Source organism: Triplophysa dalaica, chromosome 23 (genome assembly GCF_015846415.1).
Source record: "Triplophysa dalaica isolate WHDGS20190420 chromosome 23, ASM1584641v1, whole genome shotgun sequence".
Taxonomy (NCBI): Eukaryota; Metazoa; Chordata; class Actinopteri; order Cypriniformes; family Nemacheilidae; genus Triplophysa; species Triplophysa dalaica.
Window position 1 is genome coordinate 17,790,535 of NC_079564.1, and position 25,990 is coordinate 17,816,524.

The 25,990-nt window shown below is 41.1% G+C and overlaps 1 protein-coding gene across 9 annotated transcripts in view; it reads right to left on the reverse strand.

Annotated features, from left to right (window-relative positions):
- Positions 1-1,140: 1,140 nt before the first annotated feature.
- The window catches only part of LOC130413035 (ankyrin repeat and fibronectin type-III domain-containing protein 1), a 66,884-nt gene continuing 42,034 nt past the window's right edge, over positions 1,141-25,990 (reverse strand). For all 9 annotated transcript variants that reach the window (XM_056737944.1, XM_056737942.1, XM_056737945.1 and 6 more), the window contains 19 exons: positions 23,488-23,604; positions 15,080-15,284; positions 14,762-14,969; positions 12,540-12,737; positions 12,342-12,455; positions 12,003-12,100; positions 11,591-11,681; positions 10,259-10,366; positions 9,661-9,760; positions 9,433-9,562; positions 8,125-8,244; positions 7,766-7,978; positions 6,677-6,843; positions 6,452-6,602; positions 6,118-6,286; positions 5,807-5,973; positions 5,094-5,298; positions 4,424-5,004; positions 1,141-3,621 (listed from right to left, as the gene is read on the reverse strand). In XM_056737944.1, the coding sequence (XP_056593922.1) occupies positions 3,283-3,621; positions 4,424-5,004; positions 5,094-5,298; positions 5,807-5,973; positions 6,118-6,286; positions 6,452-6,602; positions 6,677-6,843; positions 7,766-7,978; positions 8,125-8,244; positions 9,433-9,562; positions 9,661-9,760; positions 10,259-10,366; positions 11,591-11,681; positions 12,003-12,100; positions 12,342-12,455; positions 12,540-12,737; positions 14,762-14,969; positions 15,080-15,284; positions 23,488-23,604 (3,481 nt within the window). In that variant the 3' untranslated portion in view covers positions 1,141-3,282. The remainder of the gene's footprint in view (positions 3,622-4,423; positions 5,005-5,093; positions 5,299-5,806; positions 5,974-6,117; positions 6,287-6,451; positions 6,603-6,676; positions 6,844-7,765; positions 7,979-8,124; positions 8,245-9,432; positions 9,563-9,660; positions 9,761-10,258; positions 10,367-11,590; positions 11,682-12,002; positions 12,101-12,341; positions 12,456-12,539; positions 12,738-14,761; positions 14,970-15,079; positions 15,285-23,487; positions 23,605-25,990) is intronic.

The following is a 25,990-nucleotide window of genomic DNA, read 5'->3' on the forward strand; positions in this document are numbered from 1 at the left end:
TAGGAGGTGTGAGAATCCTGCTACAATTCTAAAGTTACTGTCGATAACCGTCACAGCCACAGTCAGTCTTAAAGGTGCAGTGTGTGTATGTGTGTGTGTGTGTGTGTGGTCCACCACAAGCTTTGTTGCCCTTTAATGTGTGTGTGTGTGTCAGAGAGAGCTTGTATACCAGTGTGTGTGGTCTGCCCGTTTGTGTTGTCTGTGTTTGTCTGTGTGAACGTTTTGTGAGTGTTTGTCGAGTGTTTCCCACAGCGGGTTAGTAAAAGTGAGAAACTAAATGTTGATACAGTGAATCATCCAGCGGCCTTTGAATCTTAAAAAGGGCAGGTCAACATACAGCCGCGGAAAACTGAAGAGACCATTTCAAATGATTTTCAGTTTTTCTGTATGTATAGTTGTGTGTTTAGGTAAAACGGTCAGTGTTGTATCATCCTGCAAACCATTGAAATATTTTGTCACACCTTTGAAATAAAAATATTGTTTCTATTTTGCAGAAAATGAAAACTGGAGAAACAGGTGAAAACAGGAAAGATGTTTTTTGTTTTTTCAATACAGGTTCAGATTCACTTTTATACCATACAGCAGTCATACTATTGGTATTTATTTAATAATATGAATGTTTATATGTGCAAACCTGGATTCCTATACCGGTGTCTTTCTGTCAGTCTCTCACATTCCTGCTGGATGACTTCATGTCACTCCTGAGATTAGATTTTTTTAAAGTTGAACAGACACAGGACCAGTGGCGGTCTGGCCATCTGGTGTTCCGGGCGATTCCTGCTTTTGCAGGTAAGACGGACGTATAAAAAATGCGAATGCACGCAACATGACTGCAAAAAACACAAATGCCCTCCATCCCCAGACTTAACCACGCTGCCCCCCCGTGCCATGACCATGCGTACACCCCCCTCGTAGACAGAATTGGTGGAGGGCCGATGTGGGCCAAAAAGGGAAGATTTTTTTTCTTAGTCCAGCGCTGCACTGGACTGAAATGACCACAACACATCTAGAAATGCAGATTACATGAACATTTGAGGTGGTGCCTTATTTCTTCCGCGGCTGTTTATATGAAATCATATTACAGTGCAACGGCCTTGAGCGTTATCTGGACACTCGAGTCAAAAACGCCATGGATTAGAAAACAAAAACAAGTGGCGTTTATTTAAAAAGATAGCACAAGCACACTTTTCAAGCAAATTTCGCAAACAAAACATGGATTAACGTGTGAACCCACAATATTTATACTGTTCAAAATGAGGACAAAATTACAACACACAGTGTTTGTCAAATGTTAGTAGAACATGTTCATAGTTAATGTGACATGTGAGGACCTGACAGGAAACTGATGTCATACAGTCAAGATGAAGTCAAAAGTTCATTCAGAGGCTGTGATATGATCATTTGCTATCTAATCCATTCACATGTGCGTACAAGTGGCTTAATTTAGTTTTCAATAGAAAACTATACTTCATCACAGAAGCATTTCATTTCATATTCAAAAGTGTTTCGGGTGTTTGTAAAGTACTCTGAAATGCGTCTCTGGAGTTATTTGCTGATATGTGCAGTGCTGTACATAGAATATATATATTAAGATGCAATGTATGTATATACATTCTTTTTTGGAAACCGGATTGTCATTCTATTAGTCATGCTTTTTTGTAGTTATATTAAAGTTTGGTTCCATATTGTTGATACTGTTGAATACCTGCAGTTTTGTCATCAGTTCCAGCATTTGCTCGACTCGCACCAAGAAAACATTTCAGGATCAATAAGATACATTTCACTGCAGAAAGAAGAATCTCAGACTGCAGCGGTTAATAAGATGCTCACAATGATGCACGTAGTAAACAACTCGCACGCACATGCAAACACAAACACATACATGCACATACACTTGTGCACAAACGCACACACTCACACACAAACAAACGCGTGCACACACACTCAAAACTATGGTTTCATCAAAATAGACAACCATACAACTATGAGCTCATGTGTAAAACATGCACACACATTCAAACATCTTCTGTAAGTACACAACATCGACATACACTGGTTATGTATCAGTGTGTGTTAGTACATGTCGATGAATCCATGTCAATGTCTTTATTCCAGGTGTGTTTGGAAGAAAAATCTGTACCCGAGCTACAGTGTCAAATATTATTGCAGCAAACAGTTTTGAAGACGTGTTGCTCAGTCAAGAAGTACAGACAGTAAAACACGATATCAATAATAAACTCCACAGCACGGTCACCAGATGAAAATGTCTTCAACAAACCCGCAGAAACACGAGGCAATAGAAAGAGGCAGCGTGTGAGGAGATGCAGCGGTGGTCCACCCCAACAGAGCATCTCGCATCAGCATCTTCCAAAACACTTCACATTTGGATTAAGCTTCTGTCTGTCACGGATCTCCAGTGTAGAAACTTTCTCAAGTGCAAGAGTTGCGTTAGAAATGTAGGACAGGTTTGTAATTCTGTGTATTTTGCTCGTGGCGCATAAGTATGCCAGCAGGTGTATAGCTGTATATCGTGTAGGATGTGATCGCTTACAACATCAACACAAGAACAGTCTCACATCACTGTGAGAGAGCATCCCGATACAATTTGAGATTTTGTACAAGCTTGCGTCTCTCTCGGCCGGCGTGACCGGCAGACGGGTGCAACAATCCTGAGGGAGGAGAATGTAGATGACAGTGTCGACCACAAATCAAGACATTTGTTTGGTGATATCAAACCACCAAAAGCAGTCTGTAAACATTTCACTTCGGAATACTAAAGTAAGAGTTATAGTCACTGCTAAATGTACACAAATAACCTCACAATTACATTGAATAACTTTAATTCACATTACTAAGAATGTGAGCATTTCAGACCGGGAATGTACGGTCACTTGACGTCGGTTCTGTAAGTCAACATGAAACTGTGTTCCAAACCCGTTTACTTCATGTATTTCAGAGTTACGTTTTTGAAGGGGTGGGGCTTGATGACATCAGCAGAAAAGCTCTAAACGTGCATGGAGGACTTGTGTACAGTAAGAGAACATGCATTAAGTAAACAGGGTGTTTTGATTTCATGTGGACTTACAAGGGAATCTCTCACTGTGTTAGCATGCCACTGTCATAGCAGAGCGCCTTATGTCCCTAAGTTGAAGAATAAGAGCCATTGCAGTGCAGCTGGAAGATAAATCCAGTACATCCGTTCCAGTAATCCCATCACATTTCAAGAAGTGATTGAAATGAATAACAGTAGTCTATGCACATGTGAAATGAGAGTTTTTTGCCTCACACGGGTGTAGCTCTGCTGAACTGCAGCGCCAAAGGCGAGTACTCTTTGAAACGCACGCACAGTTTCCCGCGCGTCCACGGGTTCTGCAGCGACAGAGGACAAAAATCATCCTGCAGCCATTTATCCCTCCCCTCCACCAGCAGAACCAGACCAAAGTGTTCCAGCTGTTCTGCTCCGTACACACACACCTCGGACACGCAGGCCGGAAAGCCGCACGGCTCGCCCACGCAGGTGCACTGATGGGTGGCGTTCTGCAGGTGACGGCAGACGGTGTTGATCTCCTGCACCACTAATCGAACCATCTCTTTAGCCGATGTCTCTGTAGTCACACGCAACTGAAGAAACACAAGAACACATTTGTCATATTAATAATCCATATTTGAAATGTCATTTTGTTTTAAGATTTATATATGTGACCCATTTTAGTAATCCAGGCTAGTAAAATAATCTAATTCAAATAACATAATTATGAGATTAAGAACATCAAATGAATAAAAATCAGTAGTTTGTGGTTTTCGTTGTAAATGACAGGTTATAGGACTGTATATAAATTGTTAAATACAGTACTTAAAATTACTCAAATAAAAAATTAAATTGACACGTTTTATGATAATGCTTCTAAAAACATTGTCAATCCTTGTCATGACATCATTTTAAAGATTTAAGATATTAAAGTTATAAAAAAGATATTAAAGATTATGAGTAAAGTTATATTTTCACAGAATGTTCTTTACATTATGTAGGATTTTATTTAGAAAACAATATATATTCTAAAGTTTTCCAAACAGTAAAACAATAAGTGGATAATATGGATTTTTCATATGAGGGAAAATAGACTTAATTACCACTATTTGATTTTTTTTTTAAATAATTAAATTTGTATTAATTATTTATTTAAATTATTAATTACCAAATAATTATTATTAGTAGAATGGCTTTAACATTATTAAAAAATAATATATATTTTTTTGTTTGTGTGATTTCTTAATATTATAACATTATCCTTTATATTATATATATATTTTTTATAATGCAATTATATATTTTTGCTTTTATAGAAATTTCACATGATGTGGGGCAATTCAAATTCCATCTAAGAACAGCAGAATTCGTCACCTTTAACCCTTCAACACTCACTTTCACGCTGGTGTCTTTAGGTAAGCCTGTGCGGTATTGTGGGTAAACTCTCAGAGTGGTGTGACACAGCCTGAGTGGAGACCCGGCCGAGTGAGCAGAGAGTCGCTGTACTCCACTGTCCTCTGACAGGGTGCGCACGGGTACGGGGCAGGGCTCATGGGAGAAGCACAGATCAAAGGAGGAAGGGCGTGTCCAGCGTTTCTGTGATGTGGAACTGGGAGGCGAGGTTGCCGTGGAGACAGAAGGCGGATATTCCAAGCTGCTGGTGCGAACGCACAGCGCCGTTCTCTTCTCTGTGACCCTAAGCAGCTCGATCTGACGGCTGGGAAGGATGAAGTCGCTGTCGAACGAGTTCATGGGCAGATGTTCCCGTTTGCTCACGCCAGTCCGGAGCACGTCCGGCTGACTCAGAGAGGAGCGCGGCGATGAGGGAGGGTGCGCGGACGACACGGAGCGGAAGCTGGTCGGGGAGGGAGGGAGCAGATCCAGTTCTCTGGTGCTTGTGGGAACGCTGGAGTTAAAGTTGCTGTCAGCAGCGAGGAACACCTCGGATGTATCTTCATCAGACAGACCCTGAGAATCTTGCAAAGGTAAAGAGAAGATATTTTGTGGTGAACATGAGAGAGAGATTAGATGATGAGGTAGATGAGAATAGAAGGCATGTTCTCACCGTTGTGTTTGCGTGTGGTATCAGGTGAAGGGGCAGGTGACGGCAGGTATGACGGCTGAGAGGAGGTGGAAGGTGTTTTTTCTGGAATTGACTCTTTGGAGAAGTCTATAATCCAGCCGAGACTCGCACCCGAGTTCTGATGCTTGTATCGTGCAGACTGTAGGACGGCCATCCAGCGGGCGTCACGCCACAAATCCTCCAGATGCTAAAATGACAAAACATACATAAACACTACAAATAAAACTGCACATGTAAAACAGACAAAATATAAATGAATAACTGTTTTTGTTTTGCTCTGGTGTACAATTTATCTCTGCTTGTGTTTCTTTTGCAAATCACATTATATACTTCAGAGATGTCTCAAATTTTAGACAAAACCAATCACAAAACCTTTTTATTTTTCTTAAATAAGGCTCAAATAAAGTTTGACTTTGAGGTTGAATTAAATGCAAAAGTTTAAAACTTCACTTTAGATGTTTACAACAAACTCAAATATTTTAAGTGGCTAAATGGCGTGTTGACCTGTGAGAACTCTATTCTCATCACATGTGTTTTATCGTCTCTTGGTCCTCTCACGTGTCATAAAGGTGATACAGTAAATTCCACCAGCTGTACAGTTTTTTCTGTATTTAATTGCTGTTTTACTGCTGTCAGTTACCGTGGTGACAACTGAACTAGCTGCCGGTGTTAATTTGCGGAGAGGTCAGAAATACCTGCACATAGTCCTCAACCTGCTGATGTTTCTGTTTGGCAGCGAGCAGCTCCGTCTCTGAGAAAGCCTCCCGCAAAGACTGCTGGGACATCAGGGACTCCAGACCCAGCAAAGCAGAAACGCGACAATACAGAGCAATGAAACTGGGAGAGTATACTTCGAAGTGAACTAGAGAAGGGGACACAGATGCAATTTAGGTGAACATGAATAGGCTGTTAAATAACGACCGAATGTTCGTTTTGGGCCAAGCAAGAACCTTTCATTTTAAAACATCATTTGAGAATGTTTTTACAATATTGTATGTCCTCTCACCCAGCTCAAAGATCTGCAGTGGTAGAGTAAAGAAGCTGGACCGCAGTGAGCACAAATGGTTCTGTCCCGGAGGAGAGCACACCTCCTCACACGGTGGGAGGAGCAAAAGGAAGGACACGCCCTCCCCTAATTCCACCACCTCCTTCACATACACCCGGAAATCTTGTGCCTAATACGAATATAACAACACATGAAAATGTTATCTATAAGAAAGTCTTCTGTTGCCTTTGGAGAACTGAGAACAGTCCAGAATACTTTTTTTACAACCCATATTAAATACAGACAAAACACAAAAGATGTGCATTCAGTGTTGTACGTCTGTGGGTTCCCACACCTGGTTGTTGTGAATATTAATGGAGCTGAGCAGATCTTTGGCAGCAGTTCTGAGCTCCAGCAGGAGGCGATGAGGAGCGCTCTGGACGTCGTCGCACACCTGCACGCTCCCCTCCAGTGAATTCAGCGACTGAAGCCACTCCCACTCCTCCCTGCGTAACACACATAATTACAATAACACCCGCGCAGACGCACCTGCACGAATCTTCCATAAACACGCTCGTACCTGGAGACGTGACCGTTGTCTCGTATTTTGCCGTGGCAGAGGACATTTGGGTGTTTGTGTGACACGAGCACTCGGATCTGATCCACTGACGTGTAGAGCTTCAGATAACCCAGATACAGACCTGGACTCAGACACTTCCTGCTGCGTCTGTGATACGACAGTTTCTCCTGCGCACATGCAAACACACAGATCTTCAAAAACATGTCCAGGTCACACTTTAACCAAAACCAAGTTTTTTACGTCATTTTTATTTCACTCTACTCAAACGCCCACAAAACTTAATCGTATTTGATACTTAATCGTATCATTAATTAAATTGTGAAGAATTTAAACATTATGTTGTTATATGTATACGATCCATTAACAAGAATAAACCCTGAAATCTTTTTAAGATATGAAATGTAAAGTAAGAAAACACACACACAAATAAGTGCATACTCACAAACACACATTCATTCAAATGAATGAACACACTTACAGACACACATTCAGAGGTATAAAGAACTTCCTGTAACAGCCTGAAATTGACCCACGTTTATCATTTCTAAACTATTTGACTGTGAGATTGACGCTGGAGCCATGTGGTTGTTGAGCTGTGGAACCACTTTACCACACACACACACACACACGCTGCTTTACCACAGGAAAATGTGAGCCGTTCAGACCAAACATCATCTTCACACTGAGACCAGAGACGTTCAAACACACACAGTCAGAGCTAAATGATGTTTACAGTTATTCAGAATAAATCATCAAGTGAACAATGCTACTGTCATACACCCATAATTCAGTACGCCCGCATACACACACACACACACACACACACAGACAGATTCAAAGAGAAGTGCAGGAGCTCAAATAATTTTGTTGAATAATTCTCAACTATTTTGTCATCCTGTTTCAACTTCAGACCTTTGTGAAACACCACATTAAAATGCATCACCGATGAGACCATCTAAACCCAACAGCGTTTAGGGTTGACGGGCTGCCAGGCACTGAGCGAGACAGGATTGAGGTTTTCATTCACACTTGTGGAATGAAGCAGCTTGTGAGTCCTGGTTTTGCGGCGTGACAACGGCGTTCACTCACGTGCAGTGTGGTCAGCAGCGTCTCGAGCGCTGTGGCCTCATCCGAAGAGGAAGATCTGCGCTGCAGCTGGAATTTACTGACGGGAATCCATCGCACGCCTTCCAGCGGTAAACACGCGCCAACGTCTCTCATCAGCACCAGCACTGCGTTACCGTGATTGTCTTTGATGGGCTCGAAATAGACCTGCCCCAGATCTACCGTCCCGAGGAGCGCCTGCACACACCGCACACATATCACACCAGGTTTCTCAGGAAAATACGCAGTGTTGTAATGTTCGCAATAACAATTCTTTGTTACAAAAAGCGTAGGGTGCATTAAAAAAGCAAACCGCACAATCTAATGTGTTGAGATGCGATCACCTGGAGCTGTGCGGCAGCCTGAAGCATTTTGAGTCGAGTCTGAAGCGTGCAGGAGCTGGAGGCGTGTGCAGGACTGATGCACTGTTGAATCCAGGTGAGCTCCTCCCACAGGTGAGACACCTGTAACAAACACGTTTTGTACACCATCACTGTCTAGCAGAAATCTTTTATCTCCATATTTTGTGATTTTTATCATTTCTATTACCTTCATGATTGTCCGGGGGTTTTGCACATTTTTAACCAATGAAAATGTATTAAAATTAATGAATTGCCTGAAAAGTAGAGCTTAGCAGCATCAATATTTTTGCGTGTATGTGTAAAGTTCTGCTTCAGATAAGTTGTTCAAAAAATAATTAATGAGAAGTTTCATATATTTGAGTATTAATTCAAATTTTTATTTTCTAACTTATTTGTACAATATTGTACATTTTATGGTACTGCATATGAATTTTTAGTTTTACATTTTTTATTATATTATTCACATCAAATATTATTAATAAAAAAAAAAAGATTTTCACTTGAGTTCAATCAAAATCCGTATAGGGTAGTTTTGCCATTCGGCGGATTGATTGACGATTGGCTCGTTTCACTGGAAGACGTGACTTGGTTCGCTAGAGCGGCTGCTTTAAGCGTGGCATTCCTCCCATTCATCTTGTTAATATTAATATCTTTGGTTCAATGCAGCTTGTATTTATTTTTTTGTAGTGAAATAGATTTGTAGTTTAATGCTTATCACTGTGTTTTTGTAGGACTATACATGTGTTGTACATGTGTGCTTCCATTATAAGAGATATACAGACACCAAGATTCACTTAAAAAAAAGAATAAATTCAACTCTTCAAAATACAGGGTTTAAAAATGTTTTTTTTGCAGTACACCATAGGAAAATAATTCTTTGGACCTCCAAAGAACCACTTTCAACTCTTATAATATAATTAATCTCACCCTTTTCTAGTCTGTAAAATCTTTTTCAATGAGGCCTGGCCTGAAGTTAACTTCCTGCCTGTGTTTGGTTATAATTTAACAATTGGTTATATATTTCATTTATATTCATATGAATTTTACATTCAATTAAATTAAAACTCCTCAAAAGTTATTGATTCTTGGGGAGAGATACCGTAAGTGTGTTAAGTTTGAGCCATACAATGTTGTTTAAGCTGTTACTGTCTGTAAAGAGGTTTTGTGCAACAGAAAGGAAGCATACTGCTTAAAACATGTCTTTAATGTCATCCTTTAGCAGCTTTATTGTGAAGAGGGATTGTTGCTGCAATTTCTTTGGAAACATCAGCACCACAGATTTTGATATACCTTTGTAAACCAAAGGAAATCCTGTGCATGGCAGCTGTAAGAATCTTCCACCTCCACCACAGGCAGCTGGTCCTCAGGAGTCACCAGAACATTATCATCTTTGTAGAAAATGCAGGCCAGATAGAGACCCCTGAGGAGAGAGAGAGGCCGTCACAGATAACACAAGAACAGCGATTTCCAGAGTGTTACCTATTGAAATAGCTCTTTCTGGAGTTGTTTATCTTGTACCTTTTCAGATTTTTGACAAATTTGCTGGTGGGCTGGAAAAGATGCCTCAGGCTTTTAGACACTGAATGTTTCCTGATGTTTGACACGGTTTTGCTCGGCTCTGAAAACACACATGTGCAGAGAGAGAGAGAGAGAGAGACAGAGCCTGTCACTGTGGAACACAACAAACATGTAAACTCAAACTCAGCTAAACAACAACAAACTAACAAAGATTTACTTTTCTAAAACTCATGACCGAAAGACTTTCAGATGGAACTCAGAATATAAAGTCCAAGTGAACAGGCAGGGGTTTCCTTATACAGTGTGTGTGTGTGTGTTTGTTTGTAAGTGCCAGGTTCTTATTCCAAACAGTCCGGGCTAATTTATGCCCCTTAACTCACAGTAAAGTAAACCCTCAACCCCGACGCCGTAAAAACAACAAACAAGACCCCCAGATTAGACCCCTGGAGACAAGCGCACACACCCGCTCGGCCTGTTTGGGGTCCGGCCTCTGAAATATTAACTCAGCATTTGTTTGAGATGTCTGTGCTGGTGGTCACAGTGGCTCTTAGTTAATGGGGAGATTTTTCATTCACATGCGGTGTCATGGAGTATTTACCGTGGCATGCTGAGTGCCGATGCGCCCCTTTAATTTGGCCCAGGAGCTGCTCCAGCGTCTCTTTCAGACCCTGCTGACGGTGCAAGAGCCCGTCCACCTCTCTCCAACCTGCAAAAATCGAAAGAGCGAGAGATAAAACCAGCGCATTGTGGGTAAAATCAACGGATTCAAATGGGTTTTATTTTTGGGAGAACTAGCCCTTTGAAAATGGGTATAAATTAGGAATGTAACAATATCCAAATCTCACTGCACGGCAATATCTCAGTATATTCCGCGGTGCAGTATTTTTGCGATATTTAAAATGACAATTTCATCATAACTGTTGTTTAGAGGTCAAATTACCGAAAAATTCCTTTTATTAAATAAAATACTTGACAAAGGTAACATCTTTTTTTTTTTTTACTTTCTCTATGTTAGCCCCAGAAGACCTATCATCTCAAAAAGTTATGTGACCACCATAAATTTGAGACAACTTTGCTATTCCGATAACACAATATCGAGAAAATTGTTACAAATTTAGTATAAATAGATTGTTTTGATTCATCACATTTAATTTTCAGTTCTTTAATAGGTTTCACATTCTCCATGATATTGAGAAGCAGAAGGAATCTGGCAGTAAATTAATTTAGTATTCATCTTATATCTCAGCATCAAGCGCACACACTTCACATGGTAAACAGGATAATGTTCTGATGGTGTGTGTTGGTCGCAGGCCGGTTCCCGAGAAAGCAGGGAAAACACGGACGCTCTATTCCCAGAACGTCTAACACAGGTCCTCTCTTCAGCCCCACTAACCTCACCGAGTGTGTGTGTGTGTCTGTGTGTGTGTGTGTGTGTGTCTTATGAAAGAAAACAAGAAAAAAAAAAAACATGTTGCAAATATGATAAATTGTAAAATCATACCTATATATCCCTGAAACACACTGTGTGTGTGTGTGTCCATGTGTGAAGTGTAGATGGACACAGAAAGTGTGTGTTGGTGTGTGTGTTTGCTGTGTGTGTGTTGATGTCTAAGAGGCGTTCTGTCTGCAAGTTTACGGCCTCTCACAGACATGCAAATATTTCCAGAGGGATTCAAAATGGAAAACACAAACACGCACATTTAAATTAGCATGCTCAAAACACACACACGCAACATAAAAGAGCCCTTAAACTCACGCTCACAAACATAAAAACAAGAACAGAAACGTTACACAACCGGCCCGGCGTAAACAAACTTAAAAACAAACACACAACCAATCAAACTCACACGTTACATAACATCTTAAGACTAACGTGTCTATAAATATGTCCTGTTTATTGCAATGTATGCGTGTGTGCATGTATTCTTACTTGAAGGAGTTGCACAAGCAGGTTCAGATATTTGAGGTAAACTCCATCCCTTCATGTTGTACGCTGACACCTGAACATAATAACAGGTGCCCTGGAACACACAACAGATTTGTGTGAACACAAATTTCAACACAATGTGTGTGTCTGTGTGGCCATGTTTTTATATCTCGGTCAAGACCTAAAACTGAATGAACACCAACACATGGGGACCAAAATTGAAAAACCCCATGGGCAAAAAAAGCTTATAGATCTTATAAAACAATATTTCTTAAGTTTCTATGATCTTTAGGTCAGGGGATCAAATATACAGTTTGTACAGTATAAAAATCACGTCTATGGACTGTACCCGGGGAGATAATAAACCAGACACATGTGAGTGTGTGTAGCTCTATGTTGTTCTCTCTATACAAACCGTTGCGAGTCCGGTGATGTCATACTGAAGTTGAGTCACATCTTCAATGACCATCTCACCCAGCAGTGGGCTAAAAGAGGGAACGCTGCACCACCCCACTGACACACAAACAAGCAAAGGATTCTTCAAGCAAAGGGGTCAGCTCGGAAAACATTAAACGTGTGTCTACACAACAACACGCAACATTTGATATTCATACATGCATAAAACTACAGTTGCAGACGCAGTTTATGGTCCAACTTTATTGGACGGTTCCAATATGGCGGACGACACCATGTAAACATCCACTTATGTGCCATCTATGTGCATATATCTATGATAGGGTCAGGGGTCACTCACCCCGGTATTTGGTTATAACAGCAGAATTGTGACAAAGTGGCTCTTGAAAATGAACTCTGAGACTAGTGCTGCTGCTGACGGACAGATGGACAGCGCTCGGAGGCTCAGGAGGACCTAAAATCAACAAACGGATTTCATTTCATGCAATACACTGCAGCAGACTGATGTGTGTGTATATGTGTGTGTGTTTAAACTCACTGGCATGCGTGTAACCCGTCTGCATGCGCTTGTAGAGGCGGAGCTTCCATTCCCACGTCTTGAGTTGTCTCTCTCTGTTTGACTCCTCCCTCTCCTCAGGCTCCTCCCCTGTTACCTGGGCGGCCAGCTCGGCTTTGCGATGCTCCGCTTCTTGCACCAACGAGGCCAGATGAGAAGCTCTGCCTTCGAGACTTAAAACTAAAAACACAAGACATCTTTGCAGCAAGCTGTCTATACATTCACAAAGTCACCGAAAGAAAACCCCACAAATGGCTTTTGTGTCTGTATATGTTGTGGCACTGAGTTTGACCTCCATAATCTCTTGGCATGTGTCATAACTCTAACAGCAATACTTTTAAAGCACTCAAGAGCACTTGAGTAACACACACTCGTCTGAGTGTGTATGTGTGAGAAAGTAAAAGCCTTCGTTTCGTCCTCGAGTGTGTGATCTTGACACTTTTATCTTTGTGCGTCTGTAGGTGTGACCCGTTGAGTGTGCTAGACATTTTTACCCTCCCGCATGTTTGATGTGTGTGATGTGAAGTGTGTTTATATTAAGTACATTCAGGGCTCTTATTAAAACTGGTAATGACCTGGATTACTGTGCATCTGTGTATTAATACTTCATCAAAGCATAGCAGCTGAGTCCAAGTCTAATGGTGCTTTAGAAAGCAAACACTCCAGCTCTCCTGCACTTTACTGGACAGATCATCTATGGATCCGTCCACACGTAAAGAAAGAAAACAACCCTTTAGGATTCAGATTTTGTGGTTCAGCGTGGTGTTCTATTTATTTGATCTCATGGATGCCATGACGCAGCAAATTGAAACTCTCATACAGACACATTTATACAAGAGAAAGCGCAACAGGGTGAAAATTAAAACAAAGCACACTGTGTTGAGTGTTAAATTTGACTGGATCCATTGTAACAGGTACATTTTGAACATGTTTTTCTACAGAAAAAATGAAGGTTAAAAGGTGTTTCATTCTCTCTACTGTAGTACAGTTAGGAAAAATGTATTTTTACCACATTTTTTATATTCTGTATCATTTTAAGTAGCTCCTTATCATTTCTTTATCTTTTTGAAATAGCACCTTTTTCATAAAAGTGATTTCACAGAAGTAAATGACAAATATTACACATATTTGCTGTCTATGTTGTTTCTAAATTGGGATGAAATAAAGTATATTTCCATACATTTTCACGGTTGTATTTATTGAAATATGAATAATTCTGTAGGTCTACTAGACCAGCATACAAGGGTTAAATAAGGGGTGGACGATAAATTATCGACCATATCAGTAGAGGGACGATAAATGGTCATTTTAAATGCTGCGCAGCATCCAGTATGGACAAAATGTAAAATTAAATGAGTTCTATCACGGGCTATTGTCTTTTGTCGCGTCCGGTGTAGACACGGTGTTAAAATACAGTACAGTATCTTTCTGTCGTGACCATTCAACTAATGCTTATAGCAAAACATTGTTGATGTAGGTAGATATGTAGATATTTATAAATGTGTAAATTCTAGAAAAACAAAAGCATATTGTTTGAATCAGACTGCTGTCTGAATGCTTTCTGTCGTGAGACCTGCTAGACATGTGGCTATTAAGAACATTTTTATGGGTCGCTCTGGAAGAACATCTATGATTTGTTTATCAAATAAGAAATAAACCAGAAAAGCTTAAAGGTTAAAGAATCGTAAACTATTGTAAAGTAGGCTTGGTACACGATTTTTAGGGGGGAAAAAGAGAACTAATGGGTACCTTGTTTTCTGCAGTGAATGTTTTCAAATCAAAGCAGTTCTCCACTTTTTGCCTTTTTAGATTCTGTATATCGGCCAATATATTTTTAATAAAAATATTTAATACAGGATATGATATTTATATTAAACATATATAATATAATACATTTTGGAGTGAATAAGCATTTTCAAAATTTTTGAGATAAGATAAGAAAGATAAACAATATTAAATTACTTTTTGTTGCATCTTTTTTCATGAATTATGATCAATATAAATAAAAGGCTGATAATGACTACATTCGTGCTTTTATTGTCATATTATATATGATATTGCTTTGGCCACTGAATAAAGCAGTGAGTCATTATGGATAGCATGTGGCATGCATCTGTGCATTAAAACCATGCTCTATGATTCATAAAGCAATGGCCGTGTGTGTGTGTGTCTGTGTGTGTCTGAGTGTGAGTGTGTGTACTCACAGTGGGGGCTCTCTTTGGCCCCGGCCCGCAGCAGAAGTTTGGCCATGGGGACGTTGTTAGTCATGATGGCGATGTCGAGAGGCAGTAGACCTTCACTGTTGGGTGTGTTGAGGTCGAGCTCTTCCAGGCTGAAGGTATTTAACAGAGATTCAACCACACCCAACTCCTGATGTTCCACAGCTTCAAATAGTGCTTCATTACCCTGAAACTTCACACACAGAGCCTTATACAGATTTATTCTATAGTTCCTAAGTGATTCAACGTTTGTGGAGTTTGCTTTATGAGTTCTTTAATATTCTACGAGCAGGTTCATCTCACCATAGTGGTTTTGTGTGGATGCTCTTTGTCGAGGGCCGGGAGCACGGGATCTTCCGTCGGCAGGTTTGCCATACGGAACTTTCCAGACAGGTTTCTGTACAACCGTCGCGCCGCGCTCGGAGGAGACGAGCATGACCCGCTAGAATACTTGCGTGTAATCAAAGGAAGTGGGTCTGGAAACTGTTGAGTCATTTTGGATTCGGCCCTAAAAGACAGGACAGGTTGCGACTTTAGTTCAGAATTGTGTGCATTGGTGGTAATACTGTGGTACTTTGATATACACCACGGTATCAAGTCATGTCAAATTCATATATTATGGTATTTATAAACAACTCTAAAAGTGTTATTTTTCCATCACGTCCAAAAAACTAAAAATAACACTACAAATCATTGCATCATTGAAAAATGCAATGGATTCATATAATGGGGTCATATGGTGTGAACACAAGCTTTTCTTGGTCTTTGGTGTGTTGTAAGTTGCCCATGCATCTATTAGACATGTAAAATTGTTGGAACAAAAGATGCATTCTATCTAAAAGCGAATGCTCACCCAGACCTGCCTGAAACACCTCGTGTAACCACACCCCCACAAAACTACGTCAGTTGGTGGTATGATTTGACTAAGACCGCCCAAATGTTTACGCAAGTAAGGTGGGTGTACCTGTCAGTACAATTGCTTTAGAACCTGATGTTACATTTCTGTCACACACTTGCAGTATTCGACCAATAACTACGCACTGGTTAACTGGCCAATCACAGCACACCATGCTTTTCAGAGCCATGAGCTTTGTAAAAATTCTGCACGTTTCAGAGAAGCGGGGCAAAGTGGAAATACAAACAGCAAGGTATGTGGAAAATACAGCGTTTTGAATCTTAAATCGTGTACACATTACATTACATCTAAAACAAATGATAATATTCGTTTTAGCAGTGTCATATGACCCCTTTAGGTGTATTTATGGCAACGTATCATATAACGTATAAAGCAAAATATTGTGGAGTGAGACTACCAGTCACTCGCATTCAGGTTGATATCTCTCCTCATGCACCAAAGAATAAAAAAATAGTTCAGACAACACAAAAGAAGATATTTTGAAGAATGTACAGCCCCCCATTCAATTGCATTGGTTACATTTTGAAGGTGAACTGTTCCTTTAAATAAACTAACTATATGAAACTGGATGTTACTTTTTTGCTTTCAGGCATGTCCATCATAACCACACACATCAAAGGCTCTGAGAGAAACTACATGAATGAATGTTGAATGAAGGAGAACCCAACGCTCCAAGAACTACATCGCCCCATTGTCTGTGTGGGTCAGAAACAGGCGAAGTGTTCTGATAATAACACGGTTATTTTAACGGGCAGGTATGTGCTGTGTGCAGATAAAAGTGGGTATATTTGTGGCAGGCGGATCGGTTTCAAAGCCCGCTGATCTCTGGGCTTAAAGTTTTGTCTCTTGTGCCGAACACACAGGCTGCCGGGAGGACGACACACACCCACATGAAAGAATGGCAGATGAAAGCGGGAGGGATAAAGAAAGAAAGACAAGAGAAACAGGGACACCACATGTTAACACAGCCGCTTGAGCAGCCCATCAGACCAGCAGTGACAGAACACACACACACCCCATCACACCCATTCCCATCGCACTGATACTGAACATTTGCAATACAACCTGCAAATAAAAAGAAAATTAGGATTTTTATTAACTGAAAAAGAATTGAGGATGATATATTAAAGTTTCTGCAATCTTCCTATAGGTTGCTGATCGAAAAAGTAAATTGTACTTTAGACTGTATTTTCAAAATGTTATGTCTATATTCTCGCATCTTTCTTTTCACGTGACACGAAAATGCCGTCGTAAACTTCAGAATTTCTCGCTTCCATTGAAGCACACAAGATCAACTTTGAAACATTCTCAAATCAAACTTGATAAAATGGATCATCGGGTTTTACACAAACATGTGGAGTCCATGCCAGCTGTAATTTAAGAAAAATAGAAGACATCCCTAATACACTGAAAAATGTGATTTAGGTTCATTTTTAAACTTCAGCTCGCTGAATATTGTATTAAATTGCATTCAATTCGAACAGAAGCAACCGCTCATTCACATAAAACACATCAGCTTTGATGCGTGGTGGAGTTAGGGAAAAAGTCTTTGAATATCTGGGGAGTGTGTTTGGCATCACAACAAGGCCTCATCAAAAGGCAGAGCGAAATTTAGCGCTCGCACACACTCGCGCATACCCGCAGACACACAAATACGAGCACATTTAACACATCCAGAGAGCCAAGGCTAAATGAGAATAGGCCATAGTGTGGAAAAAGTACTGAGTAATGCGTCTGTCTAAGAATAATAGTCACCGAGAGCGCTGGGCGCGTATAAACAGATGCGATCCTGCGCACATGTGCACGTGTTGAGCTGACTGCTGGTAAGAGATTTACTCTTTACCGTTTCCCCGAACACATGCTCACATTTACCTCTGAGATCAAACTCTGTCCGATGTGACTGCTAATGCGTCTGCTAAATTATCTGCTGTGTTTAAAGTGAAACAATGGTCTGGGCCCGGGGAAGGCGGGCAAAGTATTTTTGTCACTCGTTTGAAGTAAGATGACATTCCATCTGATGTTGCTATCAAACGTATAATGTACATGTATGTGTGTATATATATATTTATACACAGACACACATACAATTGACATACATGTAGAGCTTATACACATACACATTATATACTATATACAATACTTAAATACATACGTGTACATGTATAATGTAAATATACAAAAAAATATGTCATAAACGTTATCTATACATTATATATGCGCGCTTATGTGTGTGTATAAATATATATGTACAGTATACAAAGACATTAAGATGTCCCCATCAAAAGAAATGTACAAAAGTAATTTTATGCCCATAGAAAGCACATTAAATATATGTAAATTGTCTTCTTTATGGTTTCAGCTAGTTTTTGAAGTTTTTGTAACACAATATTTATGTACAAATTCAAACAACATACTTATTCTGACTTGTACATATTAAAATCTATAAAATAATAAGGGGGCATATTTCATTTTATAGTGCTTCGGATTGTGGCACATTTTAAACAATGTAAAATTACGATTTATAAGCATTTGGGGTGAAAGTAATTGTTTTTTAATATGTAATAAATTGATTTTTGTTGTTACACTGAATGACATTTATTGGGCGTCTTCTGTAAATCAGGAGAAAACGTATGATATTTATTTTTTTGCTCAGAAAAACAAATGCAATTAAATTAAACAGAAAACCTTTTCTTTCTTTTTTTTTGAACAACAACAATTTACAGCAGTATTACACTTATTGTTTTTATGCTTAAACCCTTTTTTGTCTTTGACCCACATATACAGTATGTATGTATATGCTATACATAAATAAAGTGTACATGCATGCATACATAAGGTACATACATACATGATTGATCAAACGTATCTGAAAGTTTGGAATGTTTACAAATAAAAATGGAGCATGACGATCTCCTTCTTTCTTCAAGAATAGTGTGTGAGAACAGAAGAAAGTGAAGGCAGAGGGACTCCGAGAGTTTATATGTGGCTGTAAGAAGGAAAGTCTGAAATCTGATTCTTGGCACCAGACAGACTGGAGGCAAACAGGCCGACCAGCCAAAATTCAGAGGGGGAGTGTGTGTGTGTGTGTGTATGACAGTAAGCAACAGGAGGGCAGTCAGGACAGTATTGCCGATTAGAGTGTGTGTGTTACTAGGGTCAACTCTCTCTCTTTACTTCAGGCCTAGTGGAGCCAGTCTAACCCCTCGACCTCACACACACACACAAAAGAGAATCAAAGCTAATCAGTTGATTCCCTCTCCGTTTGAAAGACATGCCGACTTGTTCGCATGCCATCAGAGACTTTCAAGGAGCGAGTGCTTTCATTTTTACTACAATAATAATGTGTATGAAGGACATTATGCTTATTTTGTAGAACTGTATTGTATGTAGCACTGTGTTATGACTGTTGGAAATGTGATACTGTAATGCAATTGAGTTCATTTGCACTTTCCATTATTCTAAATGATGATTCTTGTCCGATTAACTTTACATTGAAAATGATATATTATAATATATACAGGTTATAAATATTATATATATATATATATATATATATATACACACATGAAAACCATTCTTAGGTAGCACAGGAAAATTGACATTGAATGGGTCAAAATTATCTTTATGCCAAAAAACATTAGGACATTAAGTAAAGATCATGTTCCATGAAGACATTTTGTCTATTTCCTACTCTAAATATAAAAAACTTTATTTTTGTGAGTGGTTGGCCTGCTACAGCGCCTCTGATTAACAACTTCAAAGGCAATTTTCTCAATATTTCGATTCTTTGCATCCTCAGATTCCAGAGTTTTAAAGCGTCATGTCTCAGCAAGATATTTTTCCTATTCTACCAAATCATACATCAAAAGCTTGTTTATTCAGCTTCCAGGTGATGTAAAAATCTGTATATCAAAAATATTTACCATTAAGACTGATTTTGTCGTCCAAAATGATTTTTCACACTACAGTAATGACAATTTTGGAGAAAATTTGCTTGTTGAGATGTCACAATGCAAATAAAGCAATGGTCTTAAATAGCGTCTTCCGTTTTTTATACATTTTGGTGTGATACACATGCAACATTTCACTGCATCATTTTCCTGCAACAGTTCAACAGAATCGAGCGCGTTTAACGCTGCGCATCCACGTTATCATTTCCCATCACAGGTTAGTTAGCGTGATCTAGCTGCGGGCGTATATATTATAATCCCATCTGATTAAGATATTAAGTGTATTGTGTGCGCGTGCAGTCGCAGCAGTAGTCACTCCCCTGTGAGAGGGTTTGCTGTGTTGAGATCAACTGCCCGCCACCTGTTCGCCCCCCACCCCAGACACCCCAGGGGGGCAAATCTCTCTAATTCTGATGAGCGGAGACAGAAGACCGTCGCCATGGGGATGTTGCGGGATCAATCAATGTATGAATGTGTGCGGATGCGTCTTTGTGCATCAACCCCATACGTGTGTGCGTGTGATGCTAGGCCAGTCTGAGAGTCACTGGCGACAGACAGCTCGGCGTGCCGGAGGTGACGGGGAGTCTGCTAGAGTCTCTGTATGGCTGCGGGTCCCAAAAAAACATGGGAGCCCAGCCGTCATCGTGCCCAGCCAGGGTGGCTACGTCCTGGGGACGCGCCACCCCGAGACTCCCCGGAGTTATATGTGTTTCTGGAGCTCGGCTCCAATCTGCCATATGCCGCCGAACAGGAAGGTGACTAAGATGCAGCCACCAAAATCTGTGAACAACCACAAAGAAAAGCACATAAACTGTTTCTGAACACAAAGAAAGTCATAAAATCGAGATTTTCTCGTTACCAGGTTTTCAAAAGGTATGTGGGAAAAAAATGTAAGACATCAGAAGGGTTTTGAGGAACGACTTTGAGGCACAGCTATTTAAATGATGTAAAAATAATATTTTTAATACTCCGAGTCCACGAGTCCAAAAATCTGTGATTTTTCTTAAAGAAATGGAGATCATGGTGGAAGAAAGTGAACTTTAAATTATGTGCATGTTTACTATCTGCTGGCCCAAAAAAACAATCCTTTCTATGTATTAGCATTAATCATATTTTATGAGTTTTGGACATTCAAAAGGCGTGCAAGGGAGGAATGGGGGGTTGTTCAGCAATAGCAGGAGTCATGATGTCTACAGAGATGAAAAGAAGGATATCTTGACTAATTTGCAGCCTTTAGAGCCAACATGGCAACCATGCAACACCATGCAACATGGTTAAGATAGCATAACTCTCCTAACCCTAACCCTAATCTCATATTAATCTTGAGTAGTTTTGCATACTTCGTATCTTCTACGAGTATTTAGTTTCATCCATCCATCCATTTTCTTCCGCTTTATCCGGGGCCGGGTCGCGGGGGCAGCAGTCTAAGCAGGGATGCCCAGACTTCCCTCTCCCTAGACACTTCCTCCAGCTCTTCCGGGGGGACACCGAGGCGTTCCCAGGCCAGCCGGGAGACATAGTCCCTCCAACGTGTCCTAGGTCTTCCCCGGGGTCTCCTCCCGGTGGGACATGCCCGGAACACCTTCCCGGGAAGCCGTCCAGGGGGCATCCGGAAAAGATGCCTGAGCCACCTCAGCTGGCCCCTCTCGATGTGGAGGAGCAGCGGATCTACCACGACGGACCGGTACAGCGACCGCATTACTGCATCCGTCTGTCAATCTCCCGTTCCATCCTTCCCTCACTCGTGAACAAGACCCCCAGATACTTGAACTCCTCTACTTGAGGCAGGAACTCTCCACCAACCTGAAGTGAGCAAGCCACCCTTTTCCGACTGAGAACCATGGCCTCGGATTTGGAGGTGCTGATTCTCATCCCAGCCGCTTCACACTCGGCTGCAAACCGTCCCAGTGCCTGCTGAAGGTCATGGTCTGATGGGGCCAGCATGACAACATCATCTGAAAAGAGCAGAGATGAAATCGTGTGGGCCCCAAACCCAACACCCTTCGGCCCCTGGCTGCACCTAGAAATTCTGTCCATAAAAATTATGAACAGAACCGGCGACAAAGGGCAGCCCTGCCGGAGTCCAACCCGCACCGGGAACATGTCTGAATTACTGCCGGCAATGCGAATCAAGCTCCTGCTCCGGTCGTACAGGGACCGGATAGCCCTTAGCAAAGGGTCCCGAATCCCAAACTCCCAGAGCACCCTCCACATGATGCCGCGAGGGACATAGCCTTCTCCAAATCCACAAAGTACATGTGGATTGGTTGGGCAAACTCCCATGAACCCTCCAGCACCCTGGAGAGGGTATAGAGCTGGTCCAGTGTTCCACGACCGGGACGAAAACCTCACTGTTCCTCCTGAATTCGAGGTTCTACCATCGGACGGATTCTCCTCTCCAGTGCCCTGGCATCGACTTTCCCGGGGAGGCTGAGAAGTGTGATCCCCGATAGTTGGAGCACACCCTCCGGTCCCCCTTCTTAAAAAGAGGGACCACCACCCCGGTTTGCCAGTCCAAAGGCACTGTCCTCGACCGCCAAGCGATGCTGCAGAGGCGTGTCAGCCAAGACAGCCCCACAACATCTAGAGACTTGAGGTACTCAGGGCGGATCTCATCTTGTTTAAATTATGTACGTACAGAACTATGACTTGGTTTCACTTACTGCTTGCGGTTCATGTCCGGTATCTTTTAGCGCTGGGGCCATCAAACCATCTCAAATTCCAGCATTATATCACCGTTTACATAACATCCATCACTAAAAGGCCGTGAACGAAAAAAAAACACTTGACTTCTGTCTCTATTGCAATAGTAAGGAGCTGCAGCTGCAGGGCCACAGCGCAGCCAATCTTGAAGAAGCGCAGCCAAACTTGATGATAAGCGGGTCTTCCTCGCTTCCTCGCTTGTCGGTTGACGCGTGGGTGGGCTATTTCTTTCGCCTTGCCGTGGGTTTGCTTTTCCGGTTAATTGCCCATTAAGGGACCAAGAAAAGGTGTTACGTAACGGATTTTCATGTTCGGAAAAAATCTTTACAAAACCTATACAAAGGTTGGGGGAGTGTATCGAGCACAAAAACTAATTTTTGACCAGTTGACCATGTAAAGACAGCACGTTTCACATTGTAAATAAGTCAGAAAGCATGGCCCCTTTAAATATTTTAAGTTAAACAGCACAGAAATAGTAAAGAGAAACCATACAAAATACGAAATGTCCAAATGTCCAAATTCACAAATTCAGGAAATGAAAAAAAACACCACTTTTTAAATGATTAAATGCTGTGTTGTCAAAGTTGACAATCTTAATTTTACACTTTTTATTGGTAAGACATCTACAAAACCCAGTGACAAACGTGAATAATGACAAATAATGATGATCTATGGCAAAAATAAAAATCAAAAAATATAAAGATATGAGGTTTGAGAAGTACAGCAGCGAAATTCAAAAGTTAAGGCCAATTTGACAAACAGCACTGACTGAAGGTCTATTCTAGATAAAAAGATAAAGTGATAAGAAAACTACAGTAGCTGAAAGAAACTAATGTATTTATGATTGTATTATAAAAATCTATTATAATAAAATAAAAAGTGTAGATTTTCGGCCTTCCATTCTGCACAGATTCTGTGCACAATATTGTGACAAGGGTTTTGAGCCAATCTGGCAAACTTTGTAACTAAAGGGATACTTCCCATAGTAGATAAAAAATACCTTATCATTTTTGTGTTCTGTTGAGGGAATTTAGGACAGCAAACAGCTTGGGGCACTTCCATGAGTAAGTGGGTTGAGTATCGCTTTAATTACAAGATAAATGTTTGCACTTGTGTAAGTATTGATGCATAAAGGTTTGTACCAGTCCACGCTGAGAGAGCGCCTCCTGTAGGCCGGAGTTCTGGACTGGAGATTTATGTCCTTACAGTGTTTGTCCTTCAAAGAGAGCCGCTGGGTTAACTTCACAATCCCAGACTCACTGCAAAACAAACACACATGAAAACAACATGATTTAATAAAAGCAGAGAATGCTCTGTTACTCTCTCTCTCTCTTTCTCTCTCTGTCTCCTCTTCATTAGCTCACACAAACATACTGTACGCACACATTGCCCTGATTTACTTTCAGCAGTAATGACAATAACAACCAATCATAAACTGTAATGGAACACATTTTTCTTCCCTTCTCGGAGACACAGCGAACATTCTTATGAGTTAATTTTACAAGGACAATGTTGTCCGGATTGCACAATGCAGTTCCATTTGTTTAACATAAACTTGTGCTTTTGGAGATTTGGAAAGCTATTATTTTATATTTATAAGATGTGATGTGTACTGTATTTACAATCAAGCTGTCTGGAATATATAAAATCCCAAAATTTGAAGGAAATTAAAACAAAAATTCATATTAAAACAGGCTTTATTTACCTCATGTAAAATATAACTAATTGTTTCTTTTGATAATGTGGGGTGAGGCAAAATATACATTTTGTGTCAATCACCTGTAAAACATTGACTGTAGATGTGTGTCTCGTCTCATTAGCAACAGTGTCGTCATAACAACTGCAGTGTCTGTGCGGCGGCGGGCGTGTGTGCCGAGATTGACAGCATTATAGAGGCGTGAATGAGTTATCTTCCACTCAATGACACACAAGTCAACAAGTGTTACTCTGGAGAAATCTCTGATGGTGGTACGAGGAGCGTTCAAATAGCGGCGGACAAGGTCGGCGAGCGAGCACTTGCTCTCGAAAACGCTTCTGACATAAACAGGTGACCGCATCCGTATTTCTAGGGGGAATGTTCCTAGACAGAATTCGTTTGGGAATAAGACTGGAAGAAGGATAGCGCCATGGATCTGATTCCACCAGCAGCTGTTTGCGGTGCTCAGCGGGGGTCCCGCGTGCTGATGTCTTACAGTAGGAAGGGTTGAGTGATGACATCATCTCCTTTAAGAGGACACGCGTGCCGCCGTGACACTTGCCGTATAAATAAACACTAAACGTAAACACGGTCCATGCTCCACACGTATTCGTACCCGAGAGAGAGAAGAGAGAGAGAGAGAGAGAGAGAGAGAAATCTAAGGTGCTGTCTAAGTAGGGTTTTGGAAGAGACCTACAGCGAGGGAGACGTCTTGTTTGATCTCCATCGGTGCTCAGACTCTAGCCAGCACACAGATCCAGCACATCAGTCCCGGCTGCTCATTAGACAAGCGTATAAATACCAAACACGCGCGCCAGCGCAGACACAAATTGGTTAGTTAAGAGTAAAATAAAAGCCCTCTAAATGTGTCTTACCATGTTATTCCACTTAAAGGCTTGGATCCTCACATCACACACACACTTTTCAGCTGTGGTTTCTTTGTTGCTTTTATAGTATAATATCGTCATTTTGCAACCCATGTGCTTTTGAAATGCGAGTGAAACTGAATATTCAATGACAAAATTGTGATTTTATCCCGCCGGCTAATTGGATGGGCGTTGTGCAGTCATGCCTCACCAATGGTTCGAGAGCGAGTAAATGATGAGAGAATTGTCATTTACGGACGATTTATTCCTTGAAGAAAATAAATTGGGCGATTTTGATTTCCAGTGTGATCAAACGAGTGAATCACACTTTTGACTCGTGCTATTAACAGCTCACGCGCATCTGATTCATTTTCTGAGAATTACAAAGAAAAAGCGACTTCCCTTGAGGGCCACCTACTCACTCCCTCTTTATGTCTGTCTCACTGCATCCCTCTCTCCCTGCATGCCCGCCTGTCTCTTTCTCTCACTGCTGCCTCTCTCCCTCACTCTCTCTGCCAGTCTCACAGTCTCGCTCTTTCCGCCTGTCTGTCATACTGTATCCCTTAAGAGGTTTAAATCTCAAATCTTTCCCTCTCTCCCACCCGTTCACATTGCCTGTCTTTCTCTCTCCGCCAGTTTCTCTTTTCCTCTCCACCTGTAAGCCTCTCACTTTCTCCTTCTCTCTCTTTTTCCAATCACCTGTTTGACTGTCATCCTCTGTCTCTCTTTGCCTGTGTCGCGGTCTCTCTTCTTTCCATGTTTCTCTCACTATCTGCCTGTCTTCTTCTCGGTCTCTCTCTTTTATTCCGCCTGTCTGTCTATCTCTCTCTCTCACCCATTCCTCTCTCTCTCTGTGGTTGTTGAGGGAATGCTGTAATGGACCGCGAGCAGCTTCCATATCGTCTGTCCCTATAAAATCCCACAATTCCACACGGCGTCAAGATTCCGAGGAGTGCGCAGACTTCCATCACAGTGATTATTTATGCTGGAAGGGGCCGCGGGTGTGTGAACGGGCGATACATTTGTGGACACAAAAGCCACACACAACGACACACACAGAAAAAAATGTGTGTGTTGTGCAGC